Source organism: Larus michahellis, chromosome 4 (genome assembly GCF_964199755.1).
Source record: "Larus michahellis chromosome 4, bLarMic1.1, whole genome shotgun sequence".
Classification (NCBI taxonomy): domain Eukaryota; kingdom Metazoa; phylum Chordata; class Aves; order Charadriiformes; family Laridae; genus Larus; species Larus michahellis.
In genome coordinates, this window is record NC_133899.1 from 61225596 (window position 1) to 61250836 (window position 25241).

The 25241-nt window shown below is 37.6% G+C and overlaps 1 protein-coding gene across 8 annotated transcripts in view; it reads right to left on the minus strand.

Annotated features, from left to right (window-relative positions):
- Window positions 1-25241, minus strand: part of HEATR5A (HEAT repeat containing 5A) — a 70419-nt gene that overhangs the window by 6467 nt on the left and 38711 nt on the right. For 4 of the 8 annotated variants that reach the window (XM_074585092.1, XM_074585090.1, XM_074585091.1 and 1 more), the window contains 17 exons: window positions 23227-23332; window positions 21994-22184; window positions 21377-21536; window positions 20114-20303; window positions 19373-19542; window positions 16026-16052; window positions 14012-14150; window positions 12703-12882; window positions 11009-11248; window positions 10100-10281; window positions 8287-8355; window positions 7681-7860; window positions 5572-5806; window positions 4906-5154; window positions 3093-3220; window positions 2083-2230; window positions 1104-1376 (listed from right to left, as the gene is read on the minus strand). In XM_074585092.1, coding sequence (XP_074441193.1) covers window positions 1104-1376; window positions 2083-2230; window positions 3093-3220; window positions 4906-5154; window positions 5572-5806; window positions 7681-7860; window positions 8287-8355; window positions 10100-10281; window positions 11009-11248; window positions 12703-12882; window positions 14012-14150; window positions 16026-16052; window positions 19373-19542; window positions 20114-20303; window positions 21377-21536; window positions 21994-22184; window positions 23227-23332 — 2867 coding nt within the window. Of the gene's footprint in view, window positions 1-1103; window positions 1377-2082; window positions 2231-2460; window positions 2662-3092; window positions 3221-4905; window positions 5155-5571; window positions 5807-7680; window positions 7861-8286; window positions 8356-10099; window positions 10282-11008; window positions 11249-12702; window positions 12883-14011; window positions 14151-16025; window positions 16053-19372; window positions 19543-20113; window positions 20304-21376; window positions 21537-21993; window positions 22185-23226; window positions 23333-25241 lie in introns of those variants that run through there. The other 4 variants (XM_074585094.1, XM_074585097.1, XM_074585093.1 and 1 more) reach the window with 3 other exon arrangements.

Consider the following 25241-nt stretch of genomic DNA (forward strand, 5'->3'; position numbering starts at 1 on the left):
AAGGGAAAAAATGATGCAATTCCACATGGGAATTCTTTCCTCTCTGATTATGAGTTGACTTTTGGAGATGCTTCCTTATTCAAATTACTGTATAAGCAAGCTTAAGCTCCTCATTTTAGTCACCTGATTTAGACACTTAATTTTTCTAGTTGTAAACATCCCGTCTGGTCTGATCCTACAAGCTGTTTGTGGAATAACTTGAACAGCTAAAGACAGAATGAACTACAGTGAAAAAAGAAAAATCATGGTACGAAAAGATTATTTTTCATACAAGATATTTGCCCCCAGATCTAAGTGATGTTATGTTTGTTTCCTTTTGCTTTGAACCAATAAATAATCATCTGCAAGTGGAAAAGAGAAATCATATCATCACCCTGCAATGACAGCAAGAATGGCCTGCTATTCCACTTGGAGTATACTATCCCCCATAGAAGAATCTTGCAAGGGAGAACAAGTTAAGAAAGAAGAATAAATTTTCAGGGCTGGTAAATGCAAAAATTAGCATAAGGTGTAACACAGATACTTAAGGTGGGAACAGAGGAGCAGGGCAGAAGTGGTTTATAGGTGTGGCTGTAACAGTACTGAAAGATCATACATGCGAATACGATATTGGGGAGGGGGGGAACCATCTTAAAGACTGGAGTGAATCCAAAATGAATCACGAATAAAAGTCAACTAATCTTGAGAAATCAACCATAACTCCTTACAGTGGTTTCCTAATGTTCAAATGATGCCTTTTAGTGAAAGGTAATATGATAAATTTCCCTTTTAAATTTTATTTATGTCTGCATTATAAATTCCAGAATAGACAATCCAAGTACAATAGAACCATGTAGCTATCATATACTTCCCTGTACAAAATGAATCTATTGCACTGCTACACGTGGGAGGAAAAGAAAAACTACTCCTTTAATTGCTTCAGTTTTGTAACTTGTTTTGTAATCTGACAGTCAAAAACATAATTAAAACAGGAAACTGTCACAAGCAAATCAACAAAGATTTGCTGCCTGATTTAACCAGCTGAGAAAATTAGGTAATAACAAGGGGGCTCAGAAGAGCCCAATATTCTTTCATTAATCTTTCCTTCTGATGAAACAGCGTACCTTCAGGAGAGCAGACTGCAGGAACATCAGAGAGAATAACTAATGCTGCTGCTACCAGCCTACTTCCATCTTCTGACAATAACAGATGTTTTCCAGATTGAACTGCAGGGCTGCAAGTTAATTTGGGGTTGAGCTGGGGAAGCTGTCTGACAAGAATACAAACACACAACTCCAGTGTTGCGAAGACTAATGATTTCCCAGGCACCAGTCCTCCTGTGTCTTTGCCTTCTCCAAATTCTGGTAACGTTTCCTTTTCTGCAGCACCATCATCAACTAAAACAAAACAAAAAACGAAATATGACAGAAATCTGCAGGCTGTATCTTGCTTCCAAAAAGTTCACTTAAGCCTGTTTCATCACCAAGTGATAATTTTGATACATATATATGTGCATGCATATGTATTCAAAGTTCTACTGGCAAACATCCATCCTTCTGAATGAGCAAACTATGCACTCATTGTCAAAAGGCAAAAGCGTGTGCAACAGATTTAGACATACAACGTGCTGAGGCACCATACCAATATGATGTCACCTGATACAAGTGTTTTGTTTCTTCTCCCAGTTTTTTTTCTTTTTTTAAAAGAACTTTAGGAAGTTACAATAACTAGTGGAGTCTGTCTTGTAACAGCTGTGTGTGCTGAGTCTCTCCTTTGCTCTGCTGCTGCTGCTGATCCCAGCTTTTCACTAAGACTCCTCCCTCCCCAATGCCTCACAAGACTATCCCAACTGCAGTTTCTCCAGATTTCCTCCTCACTTCACGCCCTCTAGTCACCACCAAAACCACGTGCTATCTATCAGACCACCCCAGTTTCTTATGTTAGGCACCTGGACTGACTTAAGTAAACCAGGATTAGTAAACCAACTGTGCAACACTTCAATTAAGATGCATCTTGGAATATTACCTTCAAGAATCCATTTTTCCAAGAAAGAATTGCTTTAACCATGATAATATGTATTCAACATCTCATACATTACTGTACCTTCTGCACTTCTCCGCTTTTCCTTCACATGTTCCTGAGCTGCAAAAAGAATCAGCCGAACCACTTCGAGGGCAGCAAGCTGAATATCAGGCGATTCTCTCGTCAGTATCAGTCGATGCAAAACATTTAGCAGCTCTACACCCAACTCCTACAGTAAGAAAAATGCTTACTATATCCTCATTTTAATGCAGGAATTTTAGCAACTTGTTAATAATTGTTAAAGCCAACAGCATTACTCTTATTAATCTCACTAAGGAACACAGTACAATGTCAGGAGTTGGCATTTACTTCAACATCGAGCTCCTCGCTCCCAGCAGCAGCAGTCCTGCTCAATTCTCCCAACAAAATAGTAATCACAGTAATTCAGAGATAAGGCATTTCAAACTACTAAAAGAATCAAGCAATCTTTACCTTATGGCTTTTTAACTCTTGAAGGCGGGGATACTACATTGTATCCCTTCTACAGTATATGCATTTCCTTGGAGAAAGCACCAATAGTCAGCAGAACTTAGGCATGTCCACGGGCTTTATCACTTTTGCTGTGTTAGACAATTGCATGGCACATGGGATAGTATAAAGCTTCATTTAAAGAAAATGAAAAGAATTTTGAAGTTACTGCTTCTTTTTAGGATCGCTGGTGCGTTGTGGTTTTGTCCAGTTTCCTTTCATCACCTTCAATGTTTACAACAGAATTAACTGAACAGTCCTTTGAAAGAGTAAGAGAACTTTTTTTTCCTGGAATTCTGTCTTCACCTGGCTCTCATCCTACTTTCCTAATTACTCCTTCCTGACAAAACATCCTCAAGTTCTCTCCCCCTCTCTGTCTTCTTACAGGTTCCATATTATGCTCTTTTTCTATTCTCCCTCTACAGCTTTGGATTTTGGTAAAGCATATAATTCACCTACTACTTATGTGTTAAGATTCCTAGGTATGCAACAGAGAATAGAGATACTGTTCAAACTAAAATTATGCCTTACTTTGGGGGGACTTTCGATCATTAAGACATTACCTGATCACCGCCTATTTTAGACCTTGGCCATGGAACATCGAAGAATGTCTGGAGGGCACGTAAGCAGGCAATAATGTTCTCCATTGCTGCATCTGATCGCGGAGAGCAGAGAAATTCCACGCTAACTCCTGTAAGCATAAGAAGAAAACACCCATTATTTGCTTGATGTTTTAAGAAGTAATTTTGTCAATTATTAAGTAACCTAACAGTAGGTTGAGAAGACACAGAAATAGCATTTGCATCTTATTTTAAGTGAATTCATCTCCTATTGCTAATATCCTGGGGCAAGAACTCCTATTTCCCTCAAAACAAGGGAAGAATTTCAGCTTCCAGACAGTAGTAAGACACAATTATAACTGGCCATTAACACAAATAAATAAATAAATAAATAAATAGCAATTTCTGAGTAAAACACTGAGTTCTAGGTCCAATGAGCAGGCAGACAATTCCTAACAAGTATATAGCAGAATATTTGCCTAATCACACTGATTTATGTAATAGAAGGAAATAACGGACAAAATAATAATAGCTCACAAACTCAAAGGTTGAGGCTTTATCTTCCCATTACACAAAAATGCTAAAATTGCAGCTACCACAACTGGATCACCAGCAGTAACTAAATTACATGAAGCCTAAGCTTGCAAATCCTAGACCAGATAAAAGCAATCACTTTTTTCTGAGCTTTCAGGTCTCTTCAGATGACATTTTATGACATTGTAGATAAACTTCCTATGAACTGTAATCCACATTCTCATCCCACTTGTACCGCTGTAATTCCAAAACGCGTGATGACTCGTGAAACTGATCAACGTACACAAAAGAACTGTTGTGCAACAGAAAGTGTCCGTGTTTTAAAAGTTCTTTCAGTTTCTCTGTAGGAAGTGAAAATGAACAAGTGGAATATGCTCAGAAGCAGAATAAATAAGCCAGGTGTCCATGGTAAAGTATATGAAATTTGAAGTACTAAATCAAGTAGTATAGGAAGCGGGGGAAATGAGCAGCTTTTCTATCAGAGGCCCCACTTTTAATTGAGGGAAGCTGGCTCTGTGCAGGAAGACTGGGATTCAAAAGAAGCCATATGCATCTGGGTCATACACACCCATTCCAAAAAGGGATTACAGAAGAAGGATACAAAAAAGAGACCAAATCAAAAAAATAAGTGCAACCAGAAATGCTTAATTATGTAAATTTGTATAATTGGGACTGTATTCAACTGCCTAATTAGCCTCTGCAGTAACAAAGGCTTAAAGAGAGCTTTATGTGAACTTATGGAAACACTTTTTTAATGTGAGGATGACCAAGCACTGGCACAGGTTGCCCAGAGAGGTTGTGGAGTCTCCATCCTTGGAGATATTCAAAAGCCATCTCGGACACAGTCCTGGGGAACTGGCTTTAGGTGGCCGTGCTTGAGCAATAGGTGTTGGACAAGATGACCTCCACAGGCCTATTCCAACCCTCACACTATTCTGCCATGTAAAACTGTACTTTAGTGATGTTAAACCATATACTCCGTAATGGTAGTGCCACAAGCAAGATAAAGTCCACGCTTGAACTTACATGTTTATGAGCAGAGCAGTAAGTACTTGCTTAGGTCTGACTTAGCTCACACTGCACGTTTTTTCTACCACATTTGAGAAAACGCTCTACAGTTTTCTCACTAGGACTTAAAATTCTTCTGACTGTATATTTTTCAGAGAGATGCAATATTCAACAATGCAGTTAAATACAAATAATTAAATGTTTCCTAACATTTTTATCTATTTAAAATTACATTTTGGGTTACAGCATCTAGACAGATTATGCACTCACTAACCCAAGATAAGATGAAATCTGTCAGTATTCACATCCTCAGGAGATTTCACCAAGGGCCTGGTAGAAGAATCTTGACACATTGTAGTTGGGGTGACAGGTCTAGAGAGATTATTAACTCCTTCATCTGGATCAACAACGATGAAACCTGTGCTAGTAAGCCATAATGCTGTCGCATAAAGTATCAGTGCCCAGGAGTTGTAGTAGTGAGGTCTGGCATTTTCAATTGTCTCTGCTGTATAAAACGTACCACCTACAAGAACAGAAGTCACAGTTTTAAGGATGTCATTTATTTTCAACTACCATATTTTCTCATTCTTATATAAGAGGATTCTTCTTTTTATTGAAATTATATTTATCTTATTTTATGTATGACTTTTTTTTTTAAATGCGCAATATTAAAATTCAGACTAATGAGGGCACTCATTTAGATTTATTTGGATAGAATCCAATACAATTACCTTTTTCTTCTTTCAAACATAAAATTACCCAACAAACAATACCAAACAAACCTCTGTTCTCAACAGCAGTCTTTATCTTTAGATACGTACACAAGTATGTATATTCTCTATACAATTTAATCTTACTGTGATCTTAACACATCAGCTAGCACATTAATGATGTGTACTTACAAGCGACCTATGAAAATACAATTGATTTGCCTTCTTACCTTCAGCAGGTAGTTGCGATGCATATTCTGAAGGCAAAGTTAAGAGAGCAAAATCCTGAAGTGCAGCAAGCCAGAGCTTGCTTAGCGTTCCAAGATCCGTCTGTACTAAATCCAGAAGTCCACTGGCTGAAGATGTTACATCTCTGTAGCTTTCTTCTGCAGAGTTTGCAGTTTTTAAACAGTGAATGTGTGCATCACTTTGATTTTTCTGCTTTTCAACTGCAACTATGTAAACCTGTTTATATATTGGGAGAGAGATTTACAAATATTAACACTTGGAAATCTACTGTGATCACTAGCATGACTGCCTATTGAATGGGCATGAGGTTTCCTAGACTCTATTCCTGCTTCAAGTCCAGTAGGCGTGGGTGAACAAGTGCTTCTCTTCTAAACCTTCTGAAGCCACTCCCCCAGCTAATCTTGATGCAAGAGTCCCAATAAAGGGAAACCTACTAAAATTCCTAAACATAGCTGCAGTTAATTTCCCTGTTCTTAAAAATTAATATATTGCTCGTCCAGCTTCAGCTTCCAATCATCAAACCCTGTTATAGTTATAGCTACAAGACTGAAGAACTTATTACCAAATAATGTACCTATAATCATGATCCTGAAGCCACAAACAATTCCTAAATCTTCTTTTAACTGACATGACATATTGCACTTGCAACCAACTTCTCAAAACTATGTATTACGCTGTGTTAGCAGTAAAAAATGAAGAGTACAGTCTTACATCATTTGCAGACTTTGGGCATTACCATCAACAGGCTAACTTCAATGTGAAAAAGTCAAATTTCCCTAGATGCCCCTCTAGTTATCAAAAAAGATAGGCTTGAGAATGTTTCAGAGCAGCAGCCCTCTCTGAAATGCCCCTGAAGGGAAGCTCTTCTCAACTACAAAGGAGGCATAGGAGACCAGTTCAACTAATCTAAAGTTAGCTTTTATGAGTATCCATCTCCGGCAATTATGATTTCTGTATCTTTTTCAAGATTGCTAATTGTAGTGGGTTCACCCAGGCCAGCAACTAAGCACCCACCAAGCCTCTCTCTCACTCCCTGCAATAGGATGGGGGAATTCCTTTAAAGGATCCAGTATACAGAGTTTGCTTTGAAGACTTCTAGTGATCTTAATTATAGGCTGGAACAATCTACAAATCTTCACTTCTTACAGCTGAGCCTCACACCCATTCTGAATTTTGTCTCAGCTACTGACCAGTGATAGGTTACTGTTATATGCCATTAAAAACCTTTTCGCCATGTAATAATTTCAAATTGATCACAGCACCTCATCTTTTCCTGAGTAGATGAAATAAACTGATCTACTTAACTCTCTCTGTGTAAGCATGTTTTCAAGATTTTTATTCCTGATTGCTAGCTTTTCTCCAATGGCTTTCCTATTTTGCCAATATCCTCTCTCAAGTATGGACATCAGAGGCTGGTATGTTTTTCTACAAATGTTCACATAAAAGCTATCTATTGCCTGCTTTCTCCTTCAAAATAGCTCCCTGGTTGTACGCAGAATTGTCATATTAACTACATAACATGCTCATATTTAGCTGGTTGTTAGCCATCAGCATCCAAGGTCATTCTCAGTGCTAAGACACATCTAGAGATTACGTACATTGTTCACATTGTTGATTTTTAAATATCTAACCTTGCACTTACATGTATTAAAACAGCCTATGCAGTGCAGTACCGAATGGACGTTGTTAACTTACAAGAACTACCTGTAGGAAATTAAACGCCAATAGAGAATAAGAAAAAGTACACCTATTTAAAATGGTACATTCGGTGGACCATCACCATAGCCATTTACACCATGCCAATTTAAAATGAGTATTGAAATATTAGAACGCGTTAAGGAATCCATGTTTCTTAAGTACTAGACATATTTCTTATCATATAACATAATACAAACCATTTAACTAGTAGTGCTTTTGTCAAGTTTATAAAGTTCATATACTGTTTAGAAGTATCAAAGCAAAACAAAGGACCAACAACTGATCCTTTCAACTTAATGACGCCTGTAAGAAATTCCTGAAACCATTCAGTCTGAAATGTTCTAAGTCACCTATTGGTTATCAAGACTGTAATTTCAGAGCTTTACACTAACCTCTGCCCAAGCCTTAAGCACAGCCAGTATCTCCATAGTTGAGGTGCTTTCATTATACTGTTGACTTTGTGCTTCTTTCCCAGCCTGCACTTTGACCAAAGAGGACACTAGCAACTGGTGAACCCTTCGAAGGTCATTAAGATCACTTACTACACCACTTGCTATCCAGGCACTGCACACCTAATGTTGTAAAACAGGAATAGTGAGAAACAAGAGCCAAACGCCACCGAATACTCTTTTTTCCATCTGTAAAATTATGAAAACCAGATTTAATTTTTACTGAGATACAGTTACTTTCAGTTAACAATAAATGTTAAATGACATTTTAGTATAGTTTAGTATACATAAGTAAGGAAAGCCAAAAACATTAGAAAGATGTCATAAATAACAGCCAAAGTATCAACTGTTACAAAGTTTCTCAAAAGATTTTCAAGTGCATAAAGTCTTTGGGTTGTTACAACATAGAGGTAACATGGGTGACCCTATTTTGTGTGCGCTGAGGGTTTGAGGGTAGATGATTTATTTCCTTTTTCTTGTGTGACGTATAAAGCAAAATGAAAATTTCAGAGGCTCTATTGCTTAAAACTTCTGACTTTCAACACTTACCTGACATGCTTTTGCTGTGACATCAGGAGGAGTTTCAGGAGCAAAGGCAGGCCTAAGTGCTGCTCCAACCTAAAGAGAAGTTAATACATTTAATACATAGCGAGCAATTAACTAAATAATTACTTTTCATAAGCAGGCTTTGTTGCAGTTTTCCTTTATAAAGCACAGTTTCCTTTTCATTTTTCCACAGACTGTTTCAGTGAGGTTAAAAAGCAGGGAGACAGTTGCAGCCGTACTTCTATTGTTTTGTTTTGCTTACACTGAAGACATGGTTCTCTTTGAGAAGGGTCTTCAAAGTTGATTCTATTTTTTGCACAGTCTAAAATTGAAACAGAAACCTCTTCCTTCCTGAACTCTTGACTTGATGAGTAGCCCTCAAAAGAAAAAACAATGTTCCAAACCATGAAAGACTTGCAAGACACCTAATGAGTGACATTTCCTTACTCAGAAAGAATACAGATTTAAGGAAACAAACAGCTGAAGTTGGTTAACTTTGCAAAGTGAAACAAGGGGAGAAAACAAACCCCATTTGCCTAATAAAGAACACACAAACATGCTTACCAGGTTGCAGAGATTTCACCTGTTCTCATTGTTGAAAGCTATTTCACTAATGGTAATGAAAATTTCCCTTGCTGCTCTAGCTGATATCCAAAACCTCAGACTTAAGTCTGATGCCCTTTGGGATTAAAGTACAAAGTGTAGCACAAGTACTACAAATACAAGTTTGGGAAAATAAGTGAAAAGAAATTGTTTTTAATGAGAATTAATGACAGTTTCTTAAGACCCTCTAAAGCTCAGACTTTGTTTAAGGAACTTCTGAACAAGATTTCAAGAAACCATTACTTAGGTCTGGAAAATCTATATCCATTTATTTCTGTTTAGTGTTATGGAAAAAAAATTAACAGGACTAGATATTTAAACTGTTTCATACCTCTTCAACTTCCATGAAACAGCTGATGAGAAGATCTATGCGTAGCATTACCAGAAACACTTTAAGGGTAGTAAAGGTTAAAAGTAGAATTATTAACTCTATTTGTGACCTGCTTGACGGTGTTGAACAACAAGAACAGATAGTGTATTTTTTTCCCCTTGGTAGTTCCAGACTAGATCAAGGCACTTCTACTTTCCCACAAAGAAGTGCCAGTAGCACAGAATTCGAACGGCAAAAGCAAGATCAAAGTGGATTAGGATGTCTGCAGTGTCAGGATCTCTCCATTTCTATGGGAGAAAGTGATCTGACTTATTCAGTGCCTGCTAAAAATTGGGGAATGGGAGCCAGATGACGCTTAACAGCTGCCTGTCATACTTAATGACAGTGCAGTCTGTAATGCAAAATGATCAGGACGTTCTTTCTGGAAGTGTCAACCAAGACTTAACTGAAATAGTGCTTGCGAGTACAATCCACGCTTTTACCTCCTCTAGCTTATTTATTGGCCAAAATTTCCTAGTGTGATCTCTGGTGTGCACAGGCTACTTCTAAGCAGAGCTTTAAGTGATAGTTGTTCCTAATACTTCTTGCAATATTTCCACACGTTCAAGCCCATGCTTTCCAAAAAAACCCCCAATGATCTATTTTCTTTTTGTTGTATTCAAATACAGAAGAGGGAAAAATACTGAAACTTTAAAACTTTGGGGCTAAAACATTATATGCCAACTGAAAAGATGCTTTCTGAGTCTGAAGAGGTTAATAATATAGTTTCAGTAACAAACTAACTGAAACCTGACTCGAGCACTATGCGCTGCAAAGAGCAAATTTCTTTTAGTGATTAACTGTAACTCTAAACCTTTCTAAGTTATTAGCAATGGTGCTTACATTGGCTTGATATTGCTCCAGAATTACATGACCTGGAAACTCCGGTTCTGGAACAGCTGCAAATTTCCGAACAACAATTAGCAATGTCTGAAGCCCAGAAAGACGAAGTTGATCACTGTGATCTGTGGCAGCCATAAAAGCCATACGGATCAAGTCAGCTAAATGCAATACCAAGAAGTCATCTGAAGAGAAAACAGAAATTAGAAAAAGAAAATAGTTTTATTAAATTTAGATTTAGACATAATATATTTTATAAGACTGCTCCCAACATTTTCAAAATGTATATTTTACACTTTACCTTACCACATATCAAGGATTCACTTACGGCAACTTACACGTACAACAATCTTACTTGGACATCTTGTGTTAGCTAATCTGGGCTTCTTTCCATTTGAATTAAAAAAAAAAAGTACTTAGAATAAAGCATAAATATCTTTATGTATGAAACAGATTTTCTAAAAAAGAGTTTTGGGGAAGAGACCTCCAGATAAACATAGAGAGGTACTGAAAATTTGCACTGTGTTTCTACTGGTAATTATGCAAATTATGGACAGAAAAAGAGTGGAGGTTTTTAGTCATACTCCCAGATACCAAACTGTGATGTTGTAGGCTGGTGCCAGCTATCACTTCTGATTGCCAATGCTTATGCAGAAACAATGGATTCCTACGCGTACGCCATGGTACTATAACCAGGAAAGCGAGTATAAATACTGCAGTGATATGCCAGTATTTTGGCAAATAAAAATTGCTCTACACCTTCATAAATATAAGCGTCTAATCAGAGTAATTAAAGCTTTCAACAATTACAAACAACAAATTTATGATGAACTTCATTAAGATGCAAACAGCTAACATTTATTTTAAGCATACTTTGAATTCTGTGAAATTCTTTCAGTGCTTAACACATACCTCTTGAATCACGTTGTTTTCTTTCCTGAGCCAAAGTTATGTCAAAATGTGCGCTGCCTGCATTTTCACACTGGCTTATAATTTTACAAACACACTCTGCAGCAAAAACTCTGGTAGGCCATCGTGGGTTACTGAAAGGATGGAACCTCTCATCGCTGTCAGACGTTAATACAGATGCATCATCCACTTTGGCAGTTTCCTCTTCTTGAGTAGTATCTAGTGAAGCTACTGTATTGAAATCTGTATTTAGGACACGGGAGAAGAAGAAGAAATGTAATATTCTTTCTTATTGTAAATGAAAACTACAGAAGAACTCATAAGAAAATCTCTTCATAGCCTGTCTCTAGCCCCCAACTCACTACCACCCCCTTCAACCTTGGTGTCTTAAAGTAAATGCTAGAATTAAAAATAAAATGTAACAAAACTATCTGCATTTGGTTAATATTACCTGCTGGAAGACAAGATCAATACCACAAAATTAAATGAAGAACTGCAGTGGAATAAGTGAAAGAAAAAAACCCACACTCTTTTAAAATAACTGTAACATGTTAGAAGCTAGTACTTTTCTGAATCAAAAAAATTTAAATCCAAGAAGTCTTCCTCCTGCACTGCAGATAAAAGAAAAGAATCTCCCCTCGCCCCCCAGTATTCAGCACAGTAATGAATTTTATCTGCTCAGGAGTTTCACTATGATATAGTAGGTCTGCATCATTCCTATTATTAAGAGAAGAGAGGGTCTGAATATTTTTCTTGTAGGTACTTGCAGAGGACCCACAAGCTCAAATGTATTCTGCATTTCCATTTCTGATATAGAAATAAGTTAACATTAAGTTAACATGTGCTGGTTTTGGCTGGGGGAGAGTTAATTTTCTTCGTGGTGGCTAGTATGGGGCTACGTTTTGGATTTGTGCTGGAAACTGTTGATAACACAGGGATGTTTTAGCTACCGCTGAGCAGGGCTTGCACAGAGTTGGGGCCTTTTCTGCTCCTCACACCACCCTGCCAGCGAGCGGGCTGGGGGGCACAAGAAGTTGGGAGGAGACACTGCCGGGACAGCTGACCCCAACTGACCAAAGGGCTATCCCATACCATGTGACGTCATGTGCCGCATATAAAGCCGGGGGAAGAAGAAGGAAGGGGAGGATGCTCGGAGTTGTGGCTTGTCTTCCCAAGTCACTCTTAGACCTGAGGGAGCCCTGTTTTTCTGGAGATGGCTAAACACCTGCCTGCCGATGGGAAGCAGTGAATGAATTCTTTGTGCACTTTGCTTGCGTGTACAGTTTTTGCTTCACTTCTTAAACTGTTTTTATCTCAACCCATGAGTTTTCTCACTCTTCCTAATCTCTGCCTCATCCCAATTTAGGGGTGGCGGGGAAGTGAGTGAGGCTGTGTGGTGCTTGGTTGCTGGCTGGGGTTAAATCACAACTACAAATCAACAAGAATATGAACACGCAAGATATACTAAAATGTTTACAAAAACTTGTTCGATAGGGAAAAGGCAATCAGAAGGGATAAAATCATATTCCTTCTGAAAGAACTAAGTTAAAGGGTCCAATGTTTCAGTATGAAGGATGATGATACACTTAATAAATGTCAAACATTCAAGAAACAAGAATACTTTCCCTCAGTGACATACTGTACTGCTGCAGGCCTTATTTTCAGTGTGTTCTCAAATACAGTGTGTTAGAACTTACCAGCTGAGGCTGCAAGAACATCTTTACAAAGCTTCAGCCAAAAAGAGAGCTTTTCAACTGCCATTGAAGTAAGCATATGAGTCAGAGTCTCTTTGATATCTTGGCACAATCTTTGATCCAATTCTTTGTCCAGCAAGCCCAGCAATGCCCCCTCCAGGCCTATTTCTCTGATGTTAACATCTGATAAGAACAAAGTCTGTGAGCTGAATGCTGTACATCACAAAACTGCAGTAACGACCCCACAGAAACCCCACTGAAGGTTGCACTGAGAATCTTGTGAACAGGTATCTAGCTCTGAAATACTTTGGAAATAGTAGTATTAATTGCTTTAATACCACGTCCAAATCATCTGAGTACAGAACAAAATTTGAACTTCTAAGAAACATACTAACAAGAGGAAGAAAGTTACTGCAGGAAAAAAAACAGAATCCTACTCTGAATTTCACAGCATTACCATCACCATAGCATCTGTCCTCCTGAAAATAATTATTTTTGGCCATCTGATTCTTCACACTGACTCATAAGATAATTCTAAAACAATGTTTTAACTTGAAATGGAAGTTAAAATTATTCTCCAAAGCAGCTCAAAACCAGACACACGGAAATAATTTGTTAAATAAATATGACCAATTTTCATTAGCTCAATATTACCAATTTGAAAAATCAGCATTATTGCAAAACGGCTATCGTCTATCTTTTCTGAAAATTTCCAAATGAGTTTGAATTGAAATACAAAGTGAAATAATTTATTACCACTGCCCCCCTCACAGGAAGGCACATGAGGATCATTCTCAGGCATTTTAGCAAAAAACCTAAGCCTTTAGGAAGTTAAAAATTCTAGGAAGTTCAAAATTTCTAGTTATGAAACTAGCTCTCCAAAGAGGTCAACAGAAAGTTTTTTCAGCAGGCTTTGTACACCTTCCCTCAATGATAGGTTTTTAATTTAAGAAGAGATTTAGGTGTGAAAATAAAATTATGAATAGGCATGTAAAATGGAGGACTATGAAGCAGTTACTACAACAGCTACTGGCTAGATAGGCTTAGGTTTCTCTGGAACTCCACTTGCATTTTCTCATTTAGTGACCCTTACTACCTACAGTACATGAAAAGCAATAGTATCTTCATTTTATCACTAAGAAAGGGTTTGGATGCTTCCACACTTTGGTACTATAGAAAGAACTGAAGCAGAAAACCTTTTTGGGTTAAAGATTTCAAGAACATAGCAAAATTTTCACACCCATAGTAGAGTGTGTTTAAAATTCATTACCAATGTGTCAAGCTCTTTGATCTCAAAACTTCAATACATTACCTGGAGTAAAGTCTTCTCTGCTCTCTTTAACTAATGCAACAGCATATTCCGATACCTCAGCAGCTTCTCTTTGGACAAGCTGACGTAAGCAAGCTACCACTGCACGTCTCAACAATAAGTATGAGCTACAGAGATTCACCTGAAACACGCAAGAAGAAACAGTAAGATGTCTAACAAACTAACAAACCTTTATAGCAATACCTCAATAAGGTTGTCATTTTCTGAACAACTGCAGTTATGACAAATCTGTGAAGTCAGTAAGCATGTAATTGATGCTATTTTTGCTCAGTTTGTTGTTGTTGTTTTTTTTTTTAAACCCCAAACAAAAGGTTTTGCAACTCCTGTAATCAATTTTAACATATCAGTACTTTTAAAATTTTCTCTCCAAAGGTAACTTATAAGACTGGTTTGGGGGTGGATCCAACTCCCACCAATATCGGTAGAAAGACCCACATTAACTTCAACGACAGCTGAATTGTGGTCTCAATGGACCCTATTCTTTGCCTACAGGGTATACATAACGGGCTTGAAAACTCAGCACAAGAGAAAATTACTCAAACCATCCTCAGATGTAACTGGAGAAACACCAGTGTAACTAACCAAGGGTGAGACAGTCGATCAGGCTTTAGTAAATCTGAACTCCATGCATGAAAGGAAGTTTATATGAAAGGGCAAAGAGAACACTGCTACAATTTCATTGTAAAAAATATTATGTACTCAGATTACATTAAATCATGTTTTAGAAAATGTGAGAGGAAGGGTGAAAGTTACTGGTGAATGTATCACACTGAGACAAGTCAGCTCTCCTGAGCCAGTTTTTAGCAAAAAAAGTTTATAGCACCACCATATTTTAACAGCATCAGGCCAGTATTTGGTTTTTATACTGAAAAATACACAGTAACAGATTCATTATTAGAGGAACAAGGAAAAACACTTTAAAAACCCAAGACATAGCCTCAAGTTTTTTTGCTAGAGGGGAGCTTTCTGATTTTTATTTGCTTGCTTTCAATTTTATGAACATTCTGAAGGGGATCCTAAATATACAACGAACCAGCTATACGACCAGGCAAGATGGCTACACCAATATTTATGCAGCTGCCTTTAAATTAAGCTTAGGTTATCATAAAAAAAAATATTCTCTGCAACTAAGCAATTGCGTACATTTAGCTGTCCCCATCCTTAAAATAGACAGAGCTGAGTGTCTGCTGGAGGGAAACCTTGCAGTAAGGTCATGCTCCTCGTTTGTCAGCAACAGGTCAATATATGTTAGTCCAAATGACTAATATATATTAGTTAACATACAGTGAAAAAGAATAACTTAAGGACAAAAAGAGTAAGTGATACAGAATTTCAGCTTTGTTACATTAACAAAACTAAGCTTTTTCTTCTGAATTTCTATGCATGCACATGAATCTCCAATATTCAGAATTACATATTTAGTACACACACAGATACGTTCTCTGCATAATTCTTCTAAAAGAAAGGAAACCTGACTCTGTAAGTATGTCTGCAAGATACTTTAATTGAAACTTTAAAAACAAGTGAGGCTTTTAATGCAACATTTATGCAAGCAGGCTACACATTCTACTGCAAGTTGGACATGCATAAATTGCGTGCTCGTTTTTAATAGGGAAAAAACAGAGGATCCAATTGAGGCTACTGAATATTGCAAGATACACATTTTTAATCTCTCTCATTCACCCACATTTGCAGGGGACAGGACAAAATAACAGACACAAAATGCAAGCACCACATACAAACTTAAATGAACAAACAGTTCCCTTTGTGCTTAACATGTTAAAAACAAAATTATGCTTCACTAAGCACACAAATGAAATGTACGCCTGCCATCTGCAGAAAGTTAGGAAGGGTCTGGTTAGGATGACAATCAAATGTCATTTGACATGCTAAAAGAAATTACATTGAAATGGTTAAAAGCAAAAGATAAGAGATGAAATAAAAAACACCACTGCAAACTGCAAAAGTTTAGGATTAACAAGGCACGGGGACCTACCAACACAGAATTATCCAACAAGATTTCCTGCACAAAAACAAATGACAAACCAGTCATGACAAAACCAAAATATAGATATCACAGTGATACCAACCACACATGGTGACCATTACATGTAAATTCAGCATATATTAAAATTCAGAATCTTATCTCAAACATACCAAAACCCTAATTTACTTAGTTCATTTACCTTACATTTAATGTCGAACACGCTTAAATTGCAAGCCAGCTGCCCCTAAAATTAGTACTTAAACAGTACCAAGACAACAGCGCAGCACAGTTACTGACATTGTATACTTATTGTGTTTCAAAATATCTTCAATGTCTTGCAGCTGGAAACTGGTGTTCACTACATCACAAGCTCACACAGATAAGCTCTTTAGAAGTCTATGCTCATATAAGTTAGCTTCAGAGCTAGTGTTAGACATGATTAAAAGCATATGATTTCTATTCCACTGGAGCCAAGAATTTAACCGGCAGGATAAGCGTTACACTGTTAGATGCAAAGCCCCGTGAAAAAAGACCCAATTGACAAAGAATACTTTCAGAAGCTGAAGAAGGAAAGCTCAATAATGACAGGCACATGGACACAATTAAAAAAAAAAAAAAACCAAAACACAAAACCAAACCAAACAAAAAACAAGTCAGTGAAGCTGTGTCTCCACTGCCCAAGTCATGTTTAGTTAGTGCTAGCATAGTCACAAACTGAATGTTCTAAATACGCTGGGGGCCTGAACCATCTCAAGCTCTAGGGGTTGGGAAGACAGGTGGGAGAGGCAGCTTGCAGCTGCTCAGCACGCGTAATGCTACATTTATTTGAAAATGAAAAAAAGAAAATGAAAAAAGAGAAAAAGAAAAAAGGGAAAAAGAGAAAAGAAAAAAGGAAAAAAAGAAAAAAGGGGGGAAAAAAGGGAAGAGGAAATAAAAGAAAAAAAATGTCTATTGCAGATTTTTAAAAAGGCAGTTTGAAGACACTGAAATTTTCCAGAAACTTTGAGGGAGAAGGGTGGATGGGGGAGTTGGTTCAAATGTTACAAAAAATAAAATAAAATAAAATAAAATAAAATAAAATAAAATAAAATAAAATAAAATAAAATAAAATAAAATAAAATAAAATAAAATAAAATAAAATAAAATAAAATAAAATAAAATAAAATAAAATAAAATAAAATAAAATAAAATAAAATAAAATAAAATAAAATAAAATAAAATAAAATAAAATTTCTTTGCATTTGCTTTCAAGATTTTATGAGTAAGAATTCATGTTTCTACGGACAGAAGTGGAAAAGATCATTTATCTGACTACAGATTCTTTGCCTCTCCTGTTTTTCTGCCTTAAATAAAGAACGTAGTGGTGAATATCCACAGTATCTAGTGCCCAGCTTTTATACTCTACTTCCCCTTAAGACTTCAAAATGCATTGCAAAGGAGGACAGTCACACCTTGTTTTCCACTTGCAGAAATTTAAACTCACGGTGAATGACTTGCTGAGGGTCACTTTGCAAGCCAAGAACAGTCAAGAGCAGATTCTGCTCCAGTCCAATGGTTTATTCTGCTTCCCTAGTGAGACAGTGATTTAGTGGGCAGAAACCACACGGATGGATGGTGAGTTTTACAAGTGTCTGCTTGTGCAATGATCTTCTCACAGACCTGCAAAGCACACACTCAAACCTTCTTTGCTTATGACACTCCTGAGAGACGTATTGATGTCTACTGAATTGTCAGTATCAGCAACTTTGGTCCTAGTTCTGTAACAAGTTCATGAGAATGAGAAAAGTTCATCCATGTAAGGCCACTGACTTTGGTGGACTCCTCCCCCGTGAAGCTCACAATCGTTTCTGGGGTAGAGGTGAACATGCACGTGTGCACGGACACACACACTTGAGCCATCAAACATGCTTCTTAATTGAGTAAATTATTGTTATAAAGTTCATGAAGTACTGTATGAAGTACTTTGAGACAATTTGTAAAAACATAAAAATCAATAGTATGCACAGGACAACTTTATCACGACATCCTCTTTATTAGTAGGTACTTGCTATTAGAGAGATCATGGAGGCAGACTGTACATGAACTAAACATATGATCCCAAATCTTAATACATCCTCTGTGCAAGAGAGCGTCTCATATGATTTGCTGTGATTTTATCAAGGTAAGAAAAACTGTGTTTTACCCGGAGAAGAAAAAAAATCATAGCTGATACATGTTAAAAGAACGAACACTTCGGATGAATTCCAGTTCTTTTGCAGCTAGTACATCCATGCCTAACGTAATGTGGGGCTGAAAGAGCTTCTCCTTCCATTTTCCCTACAATCATGTTTTTAGTCAAACCGAATAGAGATAAATGGAAGGAATCTAAACTTTATACAAAAATCAATATATGGTTACTATTGATATACAAGTGCAATCCAGGGGAAGATGTGAATAAGAACTGCGTTAAGATAGACAAGGGAGATTAAAAAAATCCCACCGTACTTTATTGTCTGGGTTTTGTGGTGGTTTGTTTTTTTTTTTTCCCCTCTGATTTACAGGGAGACTAGAGGGTCTTATGTAAAATAACCAACCAAAAAAACACCCAAACAACCAAAAGAAAACACCTCGCTAGCCCCTGAAAACCCACCAAGACTAGTAACTACCAAAAAATTTTGCTTGCTTCATAGAACTAAGTGCTTGGGAACAGCAGCTATTCAAAGATAGAGAGACTTTAGGGGAAAAAACAACCCCCCCCAAACCTCTTTGTCAAATACGGCTGAAAAAGAGTTTTGTTTATTTTTTCCAAAGACCTAGTTTGACTGTTACTTATGTAACTGTCAGAAATTTTTATACTGACTGCCAAGAAGTCAGTACACTGAAGCATTAATGCTACAGAAATTACAAAATAGAGAAATCTACATTTTTTTCACCATCATAAAAAAAACCACAAAACCCAAACAAAACTGTAATTAGTACACGCAATTGTTTTTTAATCAATCCTTCACCTAAAACATAAAAGCAGCAGAGTTAAAATACTGGCCAACATAAAATAGCTGGTAAAAATCCAGCACAAACTTGTAATGGATGGTACATCCTGCCAGACAACTGGCCTTAATAAGCGCAGCAGAATGCACTTGCAAAGAGGTCAGAAGGCCAAGATTTCTACGAAATGTGCTCTTCTTGTAAAGGGGAAGCATAAACTGAGGGAAAAAAATGAAAAAATAGAGAGAATGCTTGCCTGTAGGAGGATATGAAACACTTCACCCCTACATAATGATCAGGTCCTCATGTTAAAGACGCATTTGCATTTTTTAAGTGTTTCTGAACTAAATGTTTTAAAATACAAAGATGCAGACTAGTAAACATATACTCACACACAGGCAGCTTACAAGGCTGGACAAGTTGACATGTCGAGGAGCAAACATGTGAAGCTGCTGAAGGCAAGAGATGGCTTGAGCCTGAACAAGGCAGTCAGGATTATCCTGCATCACTGCACAGCCCAGGAGACAGGAAGTTCTTAAGGCTGAAACTGTCATACTGCTGCCTATATTCAGAAGAAAAAAGGTTTTTGTTTTTAAAACATCAACTTTTTTTTTTCCCCCCTCAAAACATAACCTCTCTTCTTCCCAAGCCACCCGTAACTCCCATCCTCTGGAAGAATACTTTTTATATCTGTGCTATACTCTGATATCAGCAAGTAACAGTCACATTGCTTTGCGGAAATTTCAGTGTCCAGGTATCTAAAAGTTGATTTAGATGCAAATTTTAAATGTCTGCATCATAACTAAGATGTAGACTGGCTCCTAACTCTTGAAATCGGAATATATTCTGTTTTCACACTAAATGTAAGAACTTTCAGCCTAAGGCAAGGCTTGGAGAACCAGTCCAAACTAAGGAAAAGATGTCAAAAAGAGACACTAGTTTTGGGAAACTAGCAGTCATGACATCTTGATTGCATAAACTCATGGCCTGTGAAATACTGTCTTACAATGAGGAAAAAAACCCAACTTAGCATGCACGCTATTTGCTGATAAAATTTGAATTACACATTCAAACAACGCTTAGCAATTTTGTTGCTAAACCAAAGAAAGCTGACGCTATTGTCTATTGCATACCTTGCAACTCAGGGCCCAGCGTGGTAATAAGCGCATTTAAACAGCGACCAAGGCTTTGGTGAACTTCAGCATAAGCAGGAGGCACAGTCAACAACAACATGAGAACAAGAGATAAGGTAGGTTCCACATGCACATGATACAAGGGGCCAGCTAAATCTACTATCAGCGACAGAGAGTGCAGCGCCCATGCCTGTAAAATAAGAGAAGCCATCGTGTCACGTCTGTATGATAGAATAAACACAAGATCTTTTTAAAATTTGATTGCTCAAGTGAAATTCAGTAATTAAGTGTAACAAAAGCTGCACTTTTAGGTTTCAAAGGGACAAACAGAGAGGTTATAGAAGGAAACTTTAAGAACCTGATGCTTAATAAGCCATTTTGAATATTTTACAAGGAACTGTATGGGCTGCAATGAAAGAACCATTTTAAAATTGCCATTGTTAATTAAAAAAATTAATCTAATAGGAAATTAATCTAATAGTAATTACGATTCCTCAAATTCTACTCTTTGTAACATTTCTTGCAGTTCCATGTGCAAGAACAAGAGAAATGTAAAAAAAATACTACAACAGAGTTGCTGAAACAACATATTGTTTTAGTCTCAATTACTTTGCACCAATAGCCACATCTGTTTCATGTTAACATACAGTTGTCTGTGTAAAAATATTGTAGATACAGCTTAAAAAACATCTTTACCTAAGTTTTAGACAATTACATAGAATACACTCAATGTCTCTTCAAGCTATTCTGATCAATAATAGTTTTAGCCACAGAGAAATAATTTGAATTAGTCTTCAAAACATCTTATTTTATTCAAGGAAGTACACTGACCAAGTTCTACAGCATTCAGGCTGCAAGTCCCTGGTATTTGCTACATAACCCTTCAACAAGAAAATGCTGTGAGGTAAACATCGTGGCAGAGACAAAAACTGACATGAACAAAAAAACCTAGTCAAGGTCAAGATCCAGGTGAATGTGAAAGTAATTCCTAACACATCAGACACTATTTTTGAAGCCAGCATATCTTAGCCTTATCTGTCCCACCAATCATTAAATAAGAACCTCCCATATCTCATCATAGGTCTTTCCTGTGAGGTGGATTTCGAGCAGGGTCGATAGTTTTTATTGCCTTTGTGCTCCTGCCATCACCTGTGAGGTATGCCTAAGAGGTTGTGAAGCATTATTCTTACAAGAAAAAACTTATACTCCAGAATATAAACCAGTTCATTTCTAACATAACATTTTTAGGTAAGTGACAAGTACCTGTACATCAGGAGAAGTGCTGTCCTGAGATAAAGTATAAAGGATTCCAACACACGCGTTCAGGTGCTGAGTAGAACCTATTCCTCCTAGGTACCTATACAGACATCCCAGAGCCAAAGAATGACCTGTTCTTGATACCACGTCCCTAGCAGATTTTAGCCTATTAATTATAAGGAGAGAAAGCTGTTAGTGTAATCACCAAGACTGATACTATGCAATAAGCACATCTACGAATAGAATTTCTCGCATATAATCAGCAAAATATTTTATTAGACATTGTTATATTTCCAAAATTCATTTATCATCTCTTATCTGAAGGAAGTAGCAAAAATATTTTAAATATAATTAAATGATGCTGCTAGGACAGTGGCCAATTTCATTTATTTGAAAATCTACATGCTTACTTCAGCAATCTTCTTAAAGATCAGCATAACTAAGAAATACGCACAGAAGTCAGGCAGTGCTTTTTCACATTTATTTCTGAAGTGACATCAAATTCATGGAGAACACCAGCTTTTAAAAATTATCATCATAATAGGGGCTAGGTAGATTTCTCAAACATTTTTATAAACTCAACCGGTAACTTACCAGACCTTTTTTTTTTTTTTTAAACTTACTTGTCAAAACTGACTTGTGCTAACCCAGCAGTGAAGGCACTGTCAGAAACCACCTGCGCCAATCTGGCCAAACACTCGGCAGCAGCACATCTTAGGAGTGGATTATTGCTTTCCAAGGCACCCATTACCAATGTCAGGGCAGACCTTCTAACTTCTTCTGGACCTAAACTTCCCTTGCAGTTGGCCAAGTGCTAAAAATAGATATCAAGTATATTAATCAGCAAGACGGTATAGTAATCAGAATGTGTTTTTCTGTCAGTCATGCAAAAATTACAAGACCTGCAGAAGGAATCTGATTTTCTTACCCTTTTAATTGAGGAATTCCTCTATTTTTATTTGCTGTTTTGCGAGTTAGAAGTCCAACTCGAGGTAGTGTGCATCATAGCACAACATAATAATATCAACATTCTGATTTTAAGAAATACTGGATAGATTTCCTGTGCAACCTGCTCTAGGTGACCCTGCTCTGGCACGGGGGTTGGACTGGATAATCTCCAGAGGTCCCTTCCGACCCCTACCATTCTGTGATTCTGTGATTGCAGTAGGACAAAATAAACCAACACACTAGCATAAAATTCAGGAAACAATATCAAGAAGAAAACCAGTGAACACAGAATAATGACACAAAGAAAAATCCCAGTCTGCAAAAAGAGCATGAGCAAAAGGTACAGCAGTTATCTGGATTGCATATTAAATACAAATTTTGTACAATGAAAGGTCTTGCCTATTCTGAAAACATTTTGCCTTAGTTTGAAGAAAGCCTAAGAAGGGAAGAAGGAAAACTGCACACGAACAGAGGAAAACACAAATAAAGCATCAGGGAAAAGCAACAAATGGAGGATAATTATGAGATTATTTTACCAATCATTACTTTTTTTTTTTTTTACAGTAAGAAATATGAAAGAGACAGTGATAGACAGAAATGATACAAACAGAGTTTTTCCATCTCTCTCCTATTTGAATGACACCAGTATGGATGATAGGATACGACAAAGTACTAGAATGGGTTTCCCCAACCCTTAACATTTAAAAAAAGGGAAAAATTAAACTGTGACCCTTCAGCACTTAAGAAGAGTGTGACATCATAAAAAAATATATCATCACAGAAAGCAGGACTGATCTTTACCTTGACTGCTAATCAAAATAAGAACTTCCATGTAGACACATTTGAACCAACAGATGCCGTGTTTTAGTACCAGAGAGGGAGAGAAAAAAAGGAGAGAGGAGATTTACCTTTAAGGAAGTAGAAAAGGCTGACACAACATTAAGTTGTACTATTTGTTGCCGTGATCCTTTTGTTTGCTTTATGGAATTCAACAACTGTTCTAACACCTGGAGCCTTAAACAAAAACAGAAAAGAAACCACAGAATTAAAAACTTAAGGAAACAAGTCAAGCTTTTTTATTTTATTTTAAAACACATAACAAAGCATATATATTATAGAAACAGAGGTGGAACAAATCTCTAACTCTTGAGCATTTTCCTTCAACTGGCATCTGTCTACTACAAAGATTTTTTTCTATTCCATATTTGAATAGGTAATCACTCTACAAACACAAACTTTTTGCCTTTGTTTCCTTATAACATATGTATTCACAGATAATCAGTCATATCTACATTGCACTAGACAGATGTTATTGAAAGAAACTGTGTACGTGTTTTGGCTTACAATCAAGAAAGGAGGAGAGAAAAGAAAAAGAAAAGGAAAATGCAGTTATGTGCAGCAACCAGTTCAGGTCTTGAGAAACAGGTGAAGAAAACCAACCAGCAACCTGGTGAAAGCAGGGGCAAAAAGCCCAGACAAATATAAAAAAAACCCACAAAAACCCAAAATAAACAGTTAGTGAAGACAGAATACGGAAGGAAATGCAAGTCAGAAGAACATATCATAAAGTATGCGGCAATTTTATTGGCAGGAATGCTTACATACAAACAGCTGCCTCGGGATTACACTAAATCTTGAGTATTCTAAACAGTGAAGACATGAAGACTTGAGGCTTGCATGCTAAGCACTCATCCCTTACCAGAAATTAAAAAAAAAACATTACCACCTGTCATGACCATGATCTGAAGTCTAACTACAGGCGGCTTTGAAAATATAAAACTAAAAAATTATAGATTTGCTCTAATGCTGCATTCAAGAAAATACCCAGTAGCACACAGAATAAGCAACAGCATGCAAAAATCTTGAAGAATTTTGTGCTTCAGCAATCGGTGTGCTTATAAATATGAAACAAACCAAAATGCTATGTCTGCAGTAGGAAGGTACATACCCTCAGACAAAATCAAGGTAAGTCTGTGATCCCTTTCAAGCATTCTTGTACCTTTACAGAACTGTGTTAAGATCATAGAATCATAGAATCATAGGGTTGGAAGGGACCTCTGGAGATCATCTAGTCCAACCCTCCTGCCAGAGCAGGGTCACCTAGAGCAGGTTACACAGGAACACGTCCAGGTGGGTTTTGAATGTCTCCAGAGTTGGAGACTCTACCACCTCTCTGGGCAGCCTGTTCCAGTGCTCTGCCACCCTCAAAGTAAAGAAGTTCCTCCTCATGTTTAGGTGGAACTTCCTATGCTCAAGTTTGTGCCCATTGCCTCTTGTCCTGTCCCCGGGCACCACTGAAAAGAGCCTGGCATCCTCCTGACACCCATCCTTTAAGTATTTATAAGTGTTGATAAGGTCACCCCTCAGATGTCTTTTTTCCAGACTGAAGAGACCCAAATCCCTCAGCCTTTCCTCATAAGAGAGGTGTTCCAGTCCCCCAATCATCTTTGTAGCCCTCTGCTGCACCCTTTCCAGCAGTTCCCTGTCCCTCTTGAACCGGGGAGCCCAGAACTGGACACAGTACTCCAGGTGCGGCCTCACCAAGGCAGAGTAGAGGGGGAGGATGACCTCCCTTGACCTGCTGGCCACGCTCTTCTTGATGCACCCCAGGATGCCATTGGCCTTCTTGGCCACAAGGGCACATTGCTGACTCATGGTCATCCTGTTGTCCACCAGGACTCCCAGGTCTCTCCACAGAGCTGCTCTCCAGCAGGTCAGCACCCAACCTGTACTGGTGCATGGGGTTGTTCCTCCCCAGGTGCAGCACCCTACACTTGCCCTTGTTGAACTTCATAAGGTTTCTCTCTGCCCAGATCTCCAACCTGTCCAGGTCTCTCTGTATGGCAGCACAGCCTTCCAGTGTGTCAGCCACCCCACCCAGCTTGGTGTCATCAGCAAACTTGCTGAGGGTGCACTCTATCCC